This window comes from Lipotes vexillifer, unplaced genomic scaffold, assembly GCF_000442215.2.
Source record: "Lipotes vexillifer unplaced genomic scaffold, Lipotes_vexillifer_v1.1 scaffold914, whole genome shotgun sequence".
NCBI lineage: Eukaryota > Metazoa > Chordata > Mammalia > Artiodactyla > Lipotidae > Lipotes > Lipotes vexillifer.
In genome coordinates this window covers 377039-393749 of record NW_006780388.1, presented here as the reverse complement: position 1 = coordinate 393749, position 16711 = coordinate 377039, and the positions used below count along the sequence as shown (strand labels likewise).

Here is a 16711-nt window from a genome sequence, read left to right as displayed (position 1 = left end):
AGCCCCGTCCTGTCTGCCAGCTGCTCCTGGGGCCCGATCCTCTGGCCCTGGCCACTGCAGCTGCCCGCTCGCTGGCCTCCTGTCCTCCGGGCACACAGCTTCAGGGTGGATCGTCACCCCACGTCAGATTCTGAGAAGGGAAAGGGAAGACTGAGGGGGGCGCTCGCTCGGCTGCACAGCTGCCCTGCTCTCGGGGCCGAGGTCCTGGACGGACAGACACTCACCGTCCCCCTGGCTAAGGCTCCCGCCAGTTCTCCTTCCCATTCAGCACTTGCAGCTTCTCCAGGCTCTGGGTCACTAAGCAGAGCACTCGCCCTGAGAACGGGGGCAGACAGTTACTGCTTCGCAGTCTGGAGGGCTCGAGGGCACAGGAATATATGACCTTGAGGGCTGGTGGGCTGTCCAGCCCCCTGGACTCACCCATCTCCCGGACTCGATCCTCCAGGGCTCCCGACAGCTGAGGGAGGCTCAGGGCCTGCAAGGCGGCCTGCCAGCCTTTGGAGTCTGCAGGGCAGAGAGCTGAGTAGGCCTGGGGTCTGTGCTCACAGGCCCTGCCCCTTCATCCTGAGCCACTGCGACCAGGGGACGCCCCCTCCCCCAACCTTTGGCGCCATACGTCCCCCTCGTTACATCAGCGTGTTCTCCTCCCACTTGTGGAGCAAAGCGCTGACGGCCGGTCAGGGCTCAGCCCCAGGAAGGTGTGTGAGGGCCCCTGCCTACTGCTGGGCCATGCCCTGGGGGGGCCCAGCCAGGGGCTACAGAAGTCACTTGAGGTCTTGGACAGTGGAGGCAGCCATGGCCCAAAGGCCACCTGGAGGGACAGTGAGGACATGGGCTTGGGCACGTGAGAGGATCTGGGGTGGGGTGGTGTCAGTGTGATAACTGCACTGAGACAAGTGGTAAAACCCAGCCTGGGGAGGTGTTCCTGCCCTCTGTCTATCTGTTCTGGGTCCAGGACACTGCTCTCCTTACCGGCTGTGGGGAGGCCTGGGCCCAGCATGGCCTCGAGCGGGGATTCATCCTGCTGCACTCGGGCGGACAGCTCAGCTTGACAGGCTCTGCCGGACACAAGAACCAATCGCTGGTGAGGGGAGAGCCCAGGCGAGCGCAGATACCCTTCTCCCAGAGTGTGAGGCAGGGCTCTGCCCTGTGCGCCCTGCCAGCCTGTGCCTGTGCGGCCTGGGCAGAGAAAAGACCCACACGGGGCCCCTCTGCTGCCTGGTGTGCCCTGCAAGGAGGGACAGCCAGATGAAATTGGGGCGGCGGTGACTGCAGGAGGCCCTGGAAACGACCCATTCTTGGAAGAATCTGGAGGAAACAGTGACTTGGCCTGGCCCTGGCCCGGGGGCAGCTCGGACACCCACTTACTGCAGCTGGTCCAGGACGAGCGCAGCGTCCCGGGCCAGGGCCCAGGTCTCCTGCAACTGTGCGTGGACGTCCTTGCGGGCGCCGTCCTGTTCCAGGAGGCAGCTCTCCACCACGGCCCGCAGCTCCTGCTCCTGTGACACCAGGCCCCGCATGGCCTCCACCTCCTCACAGCGCTGCAGCGGGAGAGGCAGCAGGTGCAGCAGGCTGGTTCGGGGGTGGGGAATGACCACTCGGGCAGGGTTCCCCCACCCCAGGTTCCATCTCCGCCATCAGACTGCCTCCTCTCCTGGCCTGGGGGAACCTGTCTCCACCTTGGAGCACCCCCGGCCTGGGCCCCTTCCTGCAAGCCCTGCGGTGTGCGCTGCTGACACCCTTTCTCCCTCCTGTGCCCACCTGTGCGCCCCACTGCATCCGAGCCATGATGCTTCCTGGCCTCGCTGTCCTGTCACCCGCCCTGGCTGTTGCTCTCCGCTGATTCTGGGCATCTGTCTCCACGCTGTGTCCTTCTCTGCACATCCCCTGCCCCAGCTCTCTACTTACTTTGTGCAGCTGGATGGCAAGCTCCTGCATCTCGGCTTCAAGCCGGTCGGCATAGGCCAGCTCCAAGGCATCACTGGGGGGGCGGGCGCTGCTGTGCCAGCGGGCGATGGCAGAGGTCATCTTTCTCTTGGGCCCAAACAACCTACAGCAGGGAATGAGAGGACACGGATCAGCACCTGCTCTATGTGGAGGTTCCGTGGGCCGTCCTTCTACCAAGACTGTCTGCTAGAAAGATCCCAGCTTTGAAGGGGGAGAGTAGCCCCCAGGATCCTGGGACAGAAGACAGAAAGTATCGTAAGGAGTCGTGACCTTCCCACCCTGCCTGGCTGCTGCTTTCACTGGACAGGGAGCTGGGGCTGCTAGGGATGCTCTCAAAGGTGGACAGTGGGAAATGTCAGGGTGCCCTGAGCACAGCAGTGTCTGCTGGGCCAGCTCGGGGCCTCGGGACCCAGGCTGCCTGCACCTGAGCTGGGAGCAGCTGCAGGAGTGGATAGCTGACAGCAGGGAGAAAGCCGGCCACTGGACAGAAAGGCTCTCCACCCAAATGCTGGGAGCTGCACCTCAGCTGGTTCCTGGGCCTTGTAGCCACGGAGACCCTGGGACTCACGTGATGCCGATTTCCTTCAGGTCGCTCTCAGTGAGGGTCAGAAAGATGCGGAGGTCCACGTCCTGCTCCTCAAACACCTGCAGGTATTTGAGGCAGCCAATCTGCTCCAGCAGCGTGGCGAGGTCCTAGAGGGTGAGGAGCCAGGGCAGGTCAGAGGACAGGCAGGCCACGAAGACCTGGGGGCAGGAAAAGGCCTGTGCTGCACACAGAGCTGACTTTCTCCTGCTGAGCACCTGGCCTGTCCTGAGCTCTGCTGACTCCCAAGTTCGGCAGAGAGCCTGGGCTGCCCCCTGTGTGTCCTCAGGCAGGGCAAGCAGGGCAGGCAGGGCGTCTTTGGACCAGTGTCTTCACTGCAGCAGGAAGCACACCCTGTGGCAGGTCTGCGGCAGCAGCTCCTCCCGGTCTCTGCTGACCCGGGACTCCTCATTTTTCCTTCACTCTGGGGGACAGTCTTTGCCGGACGTTGCACTGTTGGTTAACATGTCGTCCCATGTCTTCTGGTCCCCGTGGTTTCTGATGAGAAATACGCTGTTAATCGTCTGGAGATCCCCTTGTACGTGCTGAGTCACTTGTCTCTTGCTCCAAGATTCTTTGTTTAGTGACACTGATTGTGATGTGTCCAGGTGTGGCTCTGAATTTCACAAACTTAGAGCTCATTCAGCTTCTTGGATGTGCAGATTCATTTTTTGATCAAATCTGAGAAGATCTGGTTTTTTTTTTTCACTGAAAACTTTTTTTTTTGGCCTTTTGGATAGAAATGGGAATTTATTTGCCAGGAAGGATGATCCCATGAGACCAGTGCAGGGCCTCCTCTTTGCTAATTCTGTGTGCAGCCTGCCCTGCACTTCTTGTCTGCGATGCTGAAACCTGGCCTCCCCAGCACCACGTAGAGGTCCAGGCTGTAGGTACCAATGCCTGGTGTTTGATCCCCAGATCGACGTGTTCTTGGATCCCCAAACCAAAATTTCCAGTATCTGAGAGATTATTTTTTCTTAACTTGCATTCTCGCACCTTTAGACGTTTCTCCAGGATTTCTTCTGCCTTGGCCCCACGGACTGTGCAGTGGACGGCAGTCTTTTCATTTCCCCTGATAAGATTTGGCTATTTTAAAACATTTTTTCTACTTTTCCCTCCCTCCTCCCCAGGAACACCATTACGTGCAAGCTGTTACACTTGCTGGTGTCTCACAGGTTTCTGTTCATTTTTCTTCATTCTTCTTTATTGGATTGGATAACCTCAAGTGATCTATGTTAAGTCTTCTGGTTCTCTCTTCTGTGTGCTCAAACCTGCTATTGAGCCCCTCTAGTGAAATTTTCATCTTAGTTATTGTACTTTTCAGTTCCAGAATTTCTATTTGGTTCATTTTTATTTCTATCACTTTATTGATATTCTGTATTTAGACATGGTTTCCTTTAGCTCTTGGAACATATTTTATACTTTTTTTTTGTTTCTGTTTTACAAACTCTGTGTCAAGGGCTGACTTTCAGGAGATGGCAGTGATGGAGCTGCTCTGCTACGTAGGAGACCCCGACCCAGAAGCAGGCAGCTTCGCCCCACCGGCTCCTCTGCCAAGCACATACACCAAATCTTGGAACATATTGAAAGAAGCTGATTTAAAGGCTCCAATCGGCATGTGTTTAAGGTATGGAGAGGTCAACTGCTCACCAAGCCTGGGAACACAGGCACTGGAGAAAGCTCGCCAGAGGGGCTGCGAGGAGAAACCAGCAATATCACAGGCTTTTAGTGAAGAGCAGAGCTGTGACTTTAATAAATGGCAAATATTGACCTCTCTTCCACCTTTGTACCACTTATGCCCGCAGCGGGTGGGAGAACACACTAGGCAGTGGCGCTGCTGTTGTACCTGTAATCCTGGACACACTGCTCAGTCAGAGCAGCCACGATGAGAAAGGCAGCAATTAAGTTCTCATTAAGTCCCGACTAAGTGCCACTTTGCCTCTGCTTCCCATGCAGCTTGTCACTGTCACCTGAAAGCAGCTCTGTGATGCTGGTCCTGTGTTTCTCCTCCCCAGGCTCAGGGAGGCTGAGCTGAGCAGGAAACCAGCGGGAGAGATGGATCCCTCCATGGAAAGGGATGAACAGAAGCCCGGCACCTGGCTCCTCTCACCATTAGGAATCCTCTCAGCCCGAGTAGCTTTCTAGGTCGTGTGGAGAAAACCACCCCACTCTTTTCTCTCAACAGTGCCGGCCCCATGGGAAGTACAAATAAATGCCTCACAAATCACAAGAAGCCCCACGGTCTTACCTGGGGTCCTGAGTAGGGGGACCCGTCAGTCTGGGGGATCAATCTTGGGGCACAGGAAGTCCCGGTGCCAGGAGGCCACTGGCTGTCGCTGCTGCTGTAACGATTCTTGGTCTTCACGTAGCTTTTAGTTTGTTTGCGAACCGAGCTTTTCCGCGCATGATCCGAGTCCTGTGGTGAGAGGTGTGTGTTTAAAGAAACTGCGGGGGCTGGCAGCTGACATGCTGCATCCAAGCTCTGCTCCCTGCCCCACCGCCAGCGTATGCGGCTTCCTCTGCACGCTCCCTTCACAGTGGGGAAGGTCTGAAACTTCCCGTAACTCCCCCGCCTGCCAGAGGCCTCCCCAGTGGCGGCCCCCATGGCACTGCATGGACACGCTCACCTCAAGTGAACTGCTTGGCAGCCCCCACGACACCGGGGAGGGGGAGGAGGGGGGGGTCACCTCATTGCTCTCCAGGGAGGCCTCGCTGCTGAGTTCCGGGGCCTGGGCCAGGCCCTCACTGCTGCTGCTGCTCCGCGCGGCCCCGAGGTGGGCACAGAAGGCGTGCTCTTCTGACAATGGCGAAGATGAGGACGCCTGACCACAGGCCTCGCCCATGGCGACTCCCCAGAGCCCTGTCCCCGAGCGGCTTCAGCCACAGCGCTCCCCGGCCCCTCCAATCGTTCACTGTTTGCTTCTGCTTCACGCCGACTGCCGGGCCAGGCCCTTCCTCTCTAGGCTCGGCAGGGTTTGTCTGCTCTGTTCACCGATAAATGCAAGCATCTAGCCAGTGCTTGGCACACAGGACACTCGGTAAACAGCTGTGGAATGGACGATGCACATAACATACGAAGACATTTCCTAAGGACTTACCAGTCAAGAGGCTAAGCCTGTCTGTCTGGACTGACCCCCAGATCCTGCTCAGAGACCCTGGGTGAGAAGTCTCCTCACCTGTCCCCACGCCAGATTATGACTCTCCTCACAACAGCCAGAACCTTCTCTAACCTTCACCCTCTCCTCTGCCAGATGGACCCATCACAGGGCCACGGCCCAGCTGGACTGGTGGCGGGGGGGGGTGTGCGTACCCCGGCTGCTGCTGCTGCTGCTCTCCACATCCCGCTCATTGATGGGGGAGGTGACGTCCCTGTAGCAGAGGCCCCCCTCTTCCAGGGGGTTCTCATCGCTGCTGTTGAAGGTGACATAGCCCCGTGGAGGCACCTGTTCTGTGGACAGAATGGGGCACGTAAATCCACACGCATAAGGAAGGACGAGTTCTTCCTTCCACACGCAACCACCTCCTCAGAGGGATCTCAGCGAGGGGAGCCCCAGGACAGCATTCTCTACTCGCCACGGTAACCTGGACAGAGCCGTGCCGTCTGCAGATGAGGAAACAGGCTCCAAGGGGTTAGTGACCAGCTTGTGCCCAGCACCGGGTGCACGTGGAGCCAGGCCTGGCAGTGGCGGCCTATCACGCCACGCTGTTGCTTTGCCAAGAGGACAAAGTAGGAGATGGTAAGCTGTATTTACAAATTCCTGAGCCAAAGGAAAACTATACTACAAGGTGTTCCCACAGCTGGAAACATCTACTCTCATACACACACCGGCCTGCATGTCCCCTGCACAGGGGCCAGTCAACCCCAGTCAAGAAGATCCAGCTGAACAGGAAGGTAAGAGGCCCTGGCTAAACATTAACGGCAGCGACAATGAATTTATAACCTCTGAATGTCTGCCTGCGAGAAAACAAGGAGAAGAGGCAGAACACAAACCAGAGTGTTTAATTCCGCCTTCGCCCCTGCCTCTGCCCCACAGAAGGTACGTGTATTTGCATGAAAGAGCCTGGTTGGTGGGACCACAGGTAACTTATTTTCTTATTTATACCTTTCTGAAGTTAGAGATTTTTTACATCAGCACATGCTACTTATCATTCAAAAATGTTTTTTAACTTTTGGCAAAGAGCATATATGCACTTACAGAAAATTAAACTTTCACACAGTGTAAGAAGAAAAACAATCTCCTGAAAGGCCAGAGCTGAGAGGCTGGTGAACACTCCTTCCTATGCCCCGGCCACAGCTCAGGCAGGACAGGTGGCCTAGACTCGTCCAAAGGAACAGACTCTACCACTCATCCCAGAGCCCCGAGCTCCCAGCTGCCAGACCGGACGCCCGTGTCCTCACCTTCAGCACCAGCTCGCCAGTCAGCCCCCCGGATGCTGGGAGGAGGCAGGCCTGGTTACCAACCAGCGCCAGGACCCCTCCCAAGGGTCTGAGAAGGGAATCAAATCCTCACATGGTCTCCTGGCTGGGAGGGGGTTCTGAGGGCTGCTTGCTAGACCAGCGGCTGGCCACTGATGGGTGAGACCCACACTGGAGTCTGGTCACTCAGGCCAGCACGAGAGACAGTGTCAAGCCCAACTTGCCCCAAGTACTCAGCGCCTGTGCTCCCCAAAAGCACTGCACTCAACACTCAGGAGCTGATGGTCTGACAAAAACTCAGGCCATCTGGAAACTCAGGGTCTAGGGTTCTGGCCTACCAGGTGTCTGGTGGGCAGTTCTCAAATCCACACCCTGAGAAAAGAGTGCGAGGGCAGAGTCCTCCCCAGGGGATGCGGCAGAGACAGGAAGGGGACTCAACGGTCACATTCTCCCTGCTGGGCTGACCCACCCACGTGAGGAATGGATCCAAGCTTAGCTATCTCTCTCCTACAGGAGAGAATGTTCTATTTGTAGTTTTAACCAACAGAAAGGAAACTCAAAGGACGAACCAAAACCCAAGAGCGAGCCACTGACTAATGTGTCTCCATCCCTGTGACGGATTCTGAGTCCTTGAGCTGCTGCTCCCACCCGGCAGCCCAGGCGGCCCCCATGTCAGGAGCCTGAGAGTCGTTCGTTCTCTCAGACAGAATCCTAGACTAAGGTGTTGAAGCCACCGGGATCGTGGGGCACTAACCATAGCAAGGCTGCTGTATCCTGCCTCCGAGTCCAATAGCTGTGAGCCTGGCCAAGGCCCGCGGCCCCTCGTGGATGCTGAGGCCCTTCTTCCGACAGGGCCTCTGTCTCTGAGGGACAGGGCAGGATTCATCTGAAGAGCTCAGATCTTCGTATTTTTCTGTGGGTCAAACACCAAAATTTAGACAGTATGTTCAGTGATGGACTAATTTACTAATCCTCATAATGAACTGAAATAAAAATCATCGTAATTGCTTTTTTCCTTTTCCTAAATTAAGAAAAGTGTTCCCAGGATGTCACCTGTAAGAAATGCCACAATGGGTGGGTCCACTGCTCAGACGGGCCACAGGGACATGGGGCAGGGGGCGGGGGGGGGGGGGGGGGAGGAGTAAAATTGCTAAGTATGGTGAGCAGATCCAACTCATCCCTCTCTCTGAGTTTCCAGAATTTTTTACAACATGTAAGTATGTTAACAGAAATACATTCTGTTCTAAGCTGAGGTGACAAGTAAGATCCATCTCTTCATAAACATATGGCAACGGCAGTCACAACTTCTTAAGCCATTTTATATTCTCAACCTGAACAATCTCTTAGGAAACAAGTGCCACATGACAGCTCTGTGTGCTGTTTTACGACCCGTCTGAGCTGAAGAGCTCAGTGTGCCCACAGCTGTCAGCATTTTATAGCTTTTCATTGTTTTCCATATTTCATTACACCTAGAAGACAAAATTCAGGGGTTTATTTGTAGAAGGCACCCACTGGGTGAGATCTCACTTTGGAGTTGGTGAACTGGGGTGGAGACATGCAGAGAAGCCCCTCATTAACACTGTATCCCCTCTATGATGGTGTCTGTTACAAAGCAGTCCTGAGGCCAAGAAGGGAGAGGCTCACTCAGACATGAACTGAAGGCTCAGCCCAGCCACTGCCCAAGAGCAAGAGTCACTGGCCCAGTTTCCAAGCCCAGGCCAGTGATGCCAAGTGGACCCCTCCCTCACACTCCAGGATCCATGCCGCCAGGAGGAGACTGGGGTCTATCCAAGCAGAAGCTGAAGGAGTCATAAAAAATAACTGTTCAGGGCTTCCCTGGTAGCACAGTGGTTGAGAGTCCGCCTGCCGATGCAGAGGACACGGGTTCATGCCCCGGTCAGGGAAGATCCCACATGCCGCGCAGCGGCTGGGTCCGTGAGCCATGGCCGCTGAGCCTGCGCGTCTGGAGCCTGTGCTCCGCAACGGAAGAGGCCACAACAGTGAGAGGCCCGCGTACCGCAAAAAAAAATAATAATAAAAAAATAACTGTTCAGGGCTTCCCTGGTAGCACAGTGGTTGAGAGTCCGCCTGCCGATGCAGAGGACACGGGTTCATGCCCCGGTCAGGGAAGATCCCACATGCCGCGCAGCGGCTGGGTCCGTGAGCCATGGCCGCTGAGCCTGCGCGTCTGGAGCCTGTGCTCCGCAACGGAAGAGGCCACAACAGTGAGAGGCCCGCGTACCGCAAAAAAAAATAATAATAAAAAAATAACTGTTCAGGCAGGGGCACCAAGGAAAAGGTGGCTCCACGAATTTGAACCTCCTGACGTGGCCCCTTGATCCCGTACAGTTGGCAGAACAGACAGAACCACACGAACCCCACACCCCAACATGGCCCAGGTGGCAGGGAGCCCCACAGACGCCAGCATCCCTGATGCCTGGGAGGAGGCGAGCACCCACTCCAGCAGAGACTCAGCACTCACCCCATTCTCTGCACAGAGACTAGTGGGTCTAGGAAACACACCACACAGAAGAGAGACGTGGGTAAAGACCAGGCCCACATGGTTTCACAGGGAATCCTTCAAAGACCACATGGGGGGCTTCCCTGGTGGTCCAGTGGTAAAGAATCCGCCTTCCAATGCAGGGGATGCGGGTTCGATCCCTGGTCAGGGAACTAAGATCCCATGTGCTGCGGGGCAGCTAAGCCCATGCGCCTCAACTACTGAACCCGCACTTGCGTGCTGCAAACTACAGAGCCTACACGCACTGGAGCCCACGCACCCCAACTAGAGAGAAGCCCGTGTGTTGCAATGACAGATCCCATGTGACGCAACTAAGGCCTGATGCACCCCCACCAAAAAAAAAAAAAAAGACCACATGGGACCAATGCTACATAAATTGTTCTAGAGCACAGAAAAGAAGGGAAACTTTCCAGTTCTTTTTATGAAGTATAATATTGAGACCTATAACTGATAAAGATAGACAAAAGAAAATCACAGACCAACATCACTTATGAATATCCATACAAAATTAATAAACATTAGCAAACAGAATCTAGAACCACATTAAGAAAAGAGTACACCAAGTGGGATTTATGCCAAGAATGTAAAATTGGTTCATTATTAAGAAATTCATTAACATAATATACTGTTAATAGACCTAAGGAGAAAATTCACAATCATCTCCATAGATGTTGAAAACACCTTTGACAAAATTCAGCACTTATCCTATAAAAACATTCAAGAATACAGGAAATGAAAAATACTTTCTTAACATGATAACATATATGCAGACCTTACTCTGCAAGCCAGCATCTTACTTTTGAAAAAAAAACCATTTTTTATTCTTTATTTTCATTTATATTTTTTATTTTTTGGCTGCACCACATAGCACGTGGGATCTTAGTCCCCCAAACAGGGATCGAACCCGCGCCCCCTGCAGTAGAAGCGTGGAGTCTTAACCGCTGGACTGCCAGCGAAGTTCCAAGCCAGCATCATACTTAACGTGGCATTTCTGCTAAGATCGGGGCCAAAGTGAATGCCCACTACCTCACCTCATTCAATGGGGAACTAGAGGGATTAGTGAGTGCGATGAAAGCAAAGAAATCTGAGGTACAAAAATCATGAAAAAAGTAGTAAATCTGTCTCTATTTGCAGGTTTTATGGCAGTGTACCTGGAAAACCCTAGAGAACAGATAAATAAAACGAATTCAGACAATGAAAGAATTCAATAAGGCAGGAGGCGGTAGAACTGTGGACAGACAGCAGTCGCCTTCCTCTGCACAAACAAGCCGTTCAAGGCTATGATGGCAGCATTAAGAGGGATAATGCGTTTACAACAACAATGATGAAAATCAGACCCTAAGGAATAAACTTCAGTTATATGCAAAATGTATTTGAGGAAAAATTTAACACCCTCTTGCAAGACACGAAAGTACACTTGAACAAAAGGACGTCCCTTGGTCTTAGGGCGACTCAACAACACAGCAGTTCACTTGTACATTTGCCACAGTCACAAAAATATCAGCACGCTGTTTTTAAGGAGGTAGACAAGTTGATGCTCAAGTTCACACAGAAAAGCAAGTGCCAGGAAACACTGGAGAAGGAAAGCTACGAGGAGGGCCGGCCCCACCAGGTGGCAAAACATGTCAGAGAAAGCCTCTGTCATTTACACAGTGTGGGTCTGTGTGTGCAGAGTCCAGTGGAACCGAACAGGCAGTCCAGAAACAGACCTGAATGCAAACAGAAATTCAGAATATATGGTAAAGATCACTAGGTCAAAAATAGACTTCTAAACACATGATGCTAGGATAACGGGGCAGCTGTTTGGAAAAAACCATCCGTGAAAATACACTGTGAATGGATCAGAGATCTACAGGGAGAAATGAAACCATACACATACTAGAGGAAAACATGGGCAATTTGTTGTACAATGAGGGCATAGGGCAAGATTTTCTGTGACTTAGAACCCAGAGGCAATAAACAGATGAATTTGACTACATAAAATTTAAACATCTGGGGCTTCCCTGGTGGCGCAGTGGTTGAGAGTCTGCCTGCCGATGCAGGGGACACGGGTTCATGCCCCGGTCTAGGAAGATCCCACATGCCGCAGAGCGGCTGGGCCTGTGAGCCACGGTCGCTGAGCCTGCACATCTGGAGCCTGTGCTCCACAACGGGAGAGGCCACAACAGTGAGAGGCCCGCATACCGCAAAAAAAAAAAAAAAAAAAAAATTAAAACATCTGCATGGCAACAAACAGCACAAGCAAAGTCAAGAAACAAAAACCAGAGCAATCCCCTCTGTGAGTTGCCCTCCTCCTCCCTGTCCTGCCCATCCTCAGCCTGGCAATCCCACCCTACATTCTACACCCTCTCCCCTCAGCCCGGGTCCTGGCCAGGCTCCGGGAGCCAAAGGGGAGGAGGGGCCGCCAGCAGAGGCCTGGCCGCAGATGCAGGTACCTGGGCTCCGGTAGAGGCTCTTAGGCAGAGAAGGTGAGTGAGCGTCTATCAGCCCCACAATCTTCATGTGTCCATACTGCTTGGCCAGCATCCGGGCTGTGGCTCCACTGTGGTCTCTCGTGTCCACTTTGACTCCCTGTGGAAGTTTGTGAAAGAAGAGTTAGGAACCTCGCCCACAAAGCAGCCTCGCTTCGGAGCTGCAGACCCTGGAGGAGAAGGAGGGCGCCGGCATCTTCCTGACAAGCCCACATCCCTGCGAGAAAGTGGGGAAGGCAATCTATCTATCTATCTATCTAGATATCTATCTATGGCTGCACTGGGTCATCGTTGCTGCACGGGCTTTCTTTTTAGTTGCAGCGAGCGGGGGCTACTCTTTGTTGTGGTGCGCAGGCCTCTCATTAAGGTGGCTTCTCTTGCTGTGGAGCATGGGCTCTAGGTGCACAGGCTTCAGTAGTTGTGGCTCGTGGGCTCTAGAGCACTGGCTCAGTAGTTGTGGTGCACGGGCTTAGTTGCTCCACAGCATGTGGGATCTTCCCAGACCAGGGCTCGAACCCATCTCCCCTGCATTGGTAGGCAGATTCTTAACCACTGTGCCACCAGGGCAGCCCCGGAAGGCGCTTCTTAGTGACAAGAGTCAGGGGCACCCGGCTGGCTCTGACGCTGCAGACACACACTGAATGGGGAGCATGTGCCCCACTCGCTGCACCTCTCTTCACACAGAGAAAACTGGAGACAACAGATTCACTGGAGGGCCAGCCTTTAAAAACCATAATCAGATTGGGAGCACCACCCTTCTGAAACAGAATTTGGTAACTTTTACTCAAAGCCCTAAAAAGTACTTATCGTCTTCAACACAACAGTTCCACTTCCACACCACATATCTGCAATAACAAAAACCCGGAGACAACTTAAATGCTCAGGGGGATGGAGAGTCAGCTATGTTACTGCCATAAGTGCTGGTATTTACAAACAACAAAATTATAACCAAGATTTAAAAAGGACCACGATACAAAACTGTATATATACATTACAACTGTGACAAAACAAAAAAGTATACAGAAAGTAATACTGGAAGGAAATATGCTCAAACTGTTAGTATTATTTTTAAGCAGTAAGATAATGGGGATTTTTCACATCTTCCTAATCTTCTATATTTTCTAAATTTACTACTATGAGCACGTTTACTTTTTTTTTTTTTTTTTTTGCGGTAGGCCGGCCTCTCACTGTTGGGGCCTCTCCCGTTGCGGAGCACAAGCTCCGGACGCGCAGGCTCAGTGGCCATGGATCACGGGCCCAGCCGCTCCGCAGCATGTGGGATCTTCCCGGACCGGGGCACGAACCCGTGTCCCCTGCATCGGCAGGCGGACTCTCAACCACTGCGCCACCAGGGAAGCCCAGAACGTTTACTTTTGAAAACTGGAAAAGCCCAATAAGCTTTCCATTTTGAAAGCTTCAACCGTGCAGTCTCGTAGTTGATGGTGGGACTATGAGCCCGTGCTCTGGAGGGCAAATCAGCAAGAGAGAGTTGAAACCTGAAAAGTGTGCATGCCCTATGACCCAGAAATTCCACTTCTGGGAATTTAACCTCAGGAAATAATGAAGGATATACACTAACATTTAGGATCTTCCCTGAAGCATTTAGCATAGTGAGAACTGAAAAGAACTAGTTCACTAGGGGGTTAGTGAAATAAGTGAGAACACATAAAATGGAACACCACCCACCCACTTACGTGACGGGGCCAAGTGTACGTACAAACCTGGGCAGGTGTGCACAAGACATCGTTAAGAGAAAAAAAGCATATTACAAAACATTCTGTATGATGGAATTCCACTTTGACTTAAAATATTTATCCATTAAAAACTAGGATACTTGAGAATTCCCTCACAGTCCAGTGGTTAAGACTCGGGATTTCAGTGCCATAGTAGACCTGGGTTTGATCCCTGGTTGAGGAACTAAGATCCCATAAGCTGCTCGGTGCGGAAAAAAAAAACCAAAAAAAAACTAGGACACTCAACAATATGTTAATGTGTGCTATCTCTGGGTGATGGTATTATGAGTGATTTTTGCTTTCGGTTTGCTTAAATATACTTTCTAATTCTTTTACAGCAAGTATATATCGCTTGTATAGTAAATATTTACATATGTACTTTTTTTCCCCTATTTTAGAAAACTATGATCAACTGACAGTCTTGGTTGAGCCCAGTACAGAAGGTGATTATCACACTTCCCTCTGGTAGGAAAAAAACCACATTTGTACAAGAGCCTAATCGAGCTTTACTTTCTATAATCCCCAACTTTCCAGAGCTCTGGTTAGAAATCAGCAATGAAACCTTCAGCCTTAAAAGATCATTTCAGGGGAGTGGCAGGAGGGAAAATTGGATGAAGGTGGCCAAAAGGCACAACATCCTGGGGGGAGGGGCAAAATAGGGGTAGGGGATTAAGAGGTACAAACTATTATGTAAAAATAAATAAGCTACAAGGATATATTGTACAAAAAGGGAATATAACCAATATTTTATGACTATAAATTGATATAACTTTTTAGTTTTTTTTTGGCTACACCTCGCAGCTTGCGGGATCTTAGTTCTCTGACCAGGGATTGAAGCGGGGCCCCCGTCAGTGGAAGGATGGAGTCCTAACTACTGGACGGCCAGGGAAGTCCCTAAGTGCAGTATAACCTTAAAAAATTGTGAATCACTATGTTGTATACCTGTAACATATAATATTGTACACCAACTACATCTCAATGAAAATTTTTAAAAAGGCACAAACTTCCAGTTGTAAGTAGAAACTAGGGATGTAATGTACAACATGATGACCACGGTTAACACTGCTATGTGTTATATAGAGAAGTTGTTAAGAGAATAAATCCAAAGAGTTATCATCACAAGGAGACATATGTATATAGATATTTGTATCTATATGAGATCATGGATATAAACTAAACTTATTGTGGTAAGCATTTCATGATATACAGAGGTCAAATAATTATACTGTACACCTTCAACAGTGATGTATATCAATTATATCTCAATAAAGCTGAAAAAAAGATAATTTCTAGTTTCAGTTTGATAGAAGGACCCAAAGGTTTCAACCAGAAAAACAATACCATCTTTACTGAAGGATTTTTTCTTTTTTTTGGCTGCGCCACGGGGCTTGTAGGATCTTCTTAGTTCCTCAACCAGGGATCGAACCCGCACCCCCTGCATTGGAAGCGTGGAGTCTTAACCACTAGACTGCCAGGGAAGTCCCTGAAGGATTTTATCTTTTTTTTTTTTTGCAGTACGCGGGCCTCTCACTGTTGTGGCCTCTCCCATTGCGGAGCACAGGCTCCGGACACGCAGGCTCAGCGGCCATGGCCCACAGGCCCAGCTGCTCCGCAGCATGTGGGATCTTCCCGGACTGGGGCACGAACCCGCATCCCCTGCATCGGCAGGCGGACTCTCAACCACTGCGCCACCAGGGAAGCCCCACTAATATCTATTTTTAAGCCTGGAAGACTTCAACTTCAGATTATACTAAAGGGAAAAAAGAGTAGTAACACTATTCCTTAGTGAGGAAGAAAACAGAACTGACAACAAGAAGGCTCCAAAGGTGAGGGAAGAAAATATTAGAATTTCCATCAATTTATTTATCCTTTAAATTTTTTTGTTTTTCTATTTTATAATGTACATAATATGTAACTAGAGAAGAACATGATGGAAGTTCATTTTAACTGACAGGAAGGTGGGATCACAAAGGTGAGAGGCTGTGAACCAGCGTGATGGCGGGGGGGCACCCACCATGTGGAGGCCATGGCACCCTGAGCTCCCTCCTAGGAGAGGCCCAGGCTACCCTACATGGTCCTACCGGAAGGAGGGACATAGGGTACGAGGGAAGTGGCTGCAGCCCCTTCCTCCCCTAGCAAAGAGCACGGGGTGCCCGGCCTCCAAGTGTGGAGCCTGGCTAAGGTCAGGGGACTAGGTGGGCTCACCCATGACTGAGCAGGAGGAAATTTGCAGGGAATGAGGAGCATCCACACAGGGCCAGCCAGACGGCCTCCCTAGCAAAGGAATGACCCGGCCCATCAGCCAAAAAGCAACCACCAGAACTGACCAGTCCCTTCCACTCCTGATTAGTGCACTAGGGGAGGCTCACTGTTGATTTCCTGAGTTTGATAACTGTATGTGATAATGAAAGAGAAAATTCTTGTTTTAGGAAAAACATACTAAAGTATTTAGGAGAGGGACTTCCCTGGTGGCAAAGTGGTTAAGAATCCGCCTGCCCATGCAGGGGACATGGGTTAGATCCCTGGTCCCAGGAAGATCCCACATGCCGTGGAGCAGCTAAGCCCGTGTGCCACAACTACTGAGCCTGCGCTCTAGAGCATGCGAGCCACAACTACTGAGCCCACGTGCCACAACTACTGAAGCCTGGGCACCTAGAGCCCATGCTCTGCAACAAGAGACGCCACCACAATGAGAAGCCCCACTTGCCACAACTAGAGAAAATCCGTGTGCAGCAACAAAGACCCAATGCAGCCAAAAAATAAAGAAAAAGAAAAAAAAAGAAAATGGTTAAAAAAAAAAAAAAGTATTTAGGAGGAAAAGGGCATTATGTCAGCAACTTACTTTAAAATGGTTCCAAAAAAGATAATAGGTATATAGAGACTGATAAAGAAAATGAAGTGAAATGCTAACATTTGGGGAATTCAGTGAAGGTACGCAAATTCTCTGTACTATTTTATAACATTTCTTTAAGTCTGAAATTGTTTCAAAGTTTAAAATTTAGAAAAATTTCCAAAATAAATCCAATACAATTTGTTTTC

The 16711-nt window shown here is 51.3% G+C and overlaps 1 protein-coding gene across 1 annotated transcript in view; it reads right to left on the bottom strand.

The window, feature by feature from the left end:
- Positions 1 to 235: 235 nt before the first annotated feature.
- The window catches only part of ANKS3 (ankyrin repeat and sterile alpha motif domain containing 3), a 24982-nt gene continuing 8506 nt past the window's right edge, over positions 236 to 16711 (bottom strand). The window contains exons 6-16 of the mRNA XM_007453459.1: positions 11904 to 12039; positions 7702 to 7860; positions 5841 to 5978; positions 5218 to 5327; positions 4779 to 4946; positions 2516 to 2640; positions 1909 to 2050; positions 1369 to 1541; positions 973 to 1058; positions 421 to 504; positions 236 to 315 (exon numbers count right to left, since the gene is read on the bottom strand). Of these exons, the coding sequence (XP_007453521.1) occupies positions 236 to 315; positions 421 to 504; positions 973 to 1058; positions 1369 to 1541; positions 1909 to 2050; positions 2516 to 2640; positions 4779 to 4946; positions 5218 to 5327; positions 5841 to 5978; positions 7702 to 7860; positions 11904 to 12039 (1401 nt within the window). The remainder of the gene's footprint in view (positions 316 to 420; positions 505 to 972; positions 1059 to 1368; positions 1542 to 1908; positions 2051 to 2515; positions 2641 to 4778; positions 4947 to 5217; positions 5328 to 5840; positions 5979 to 7701; positions 7861 to 11903; positions 12040 to 16711) is intronic.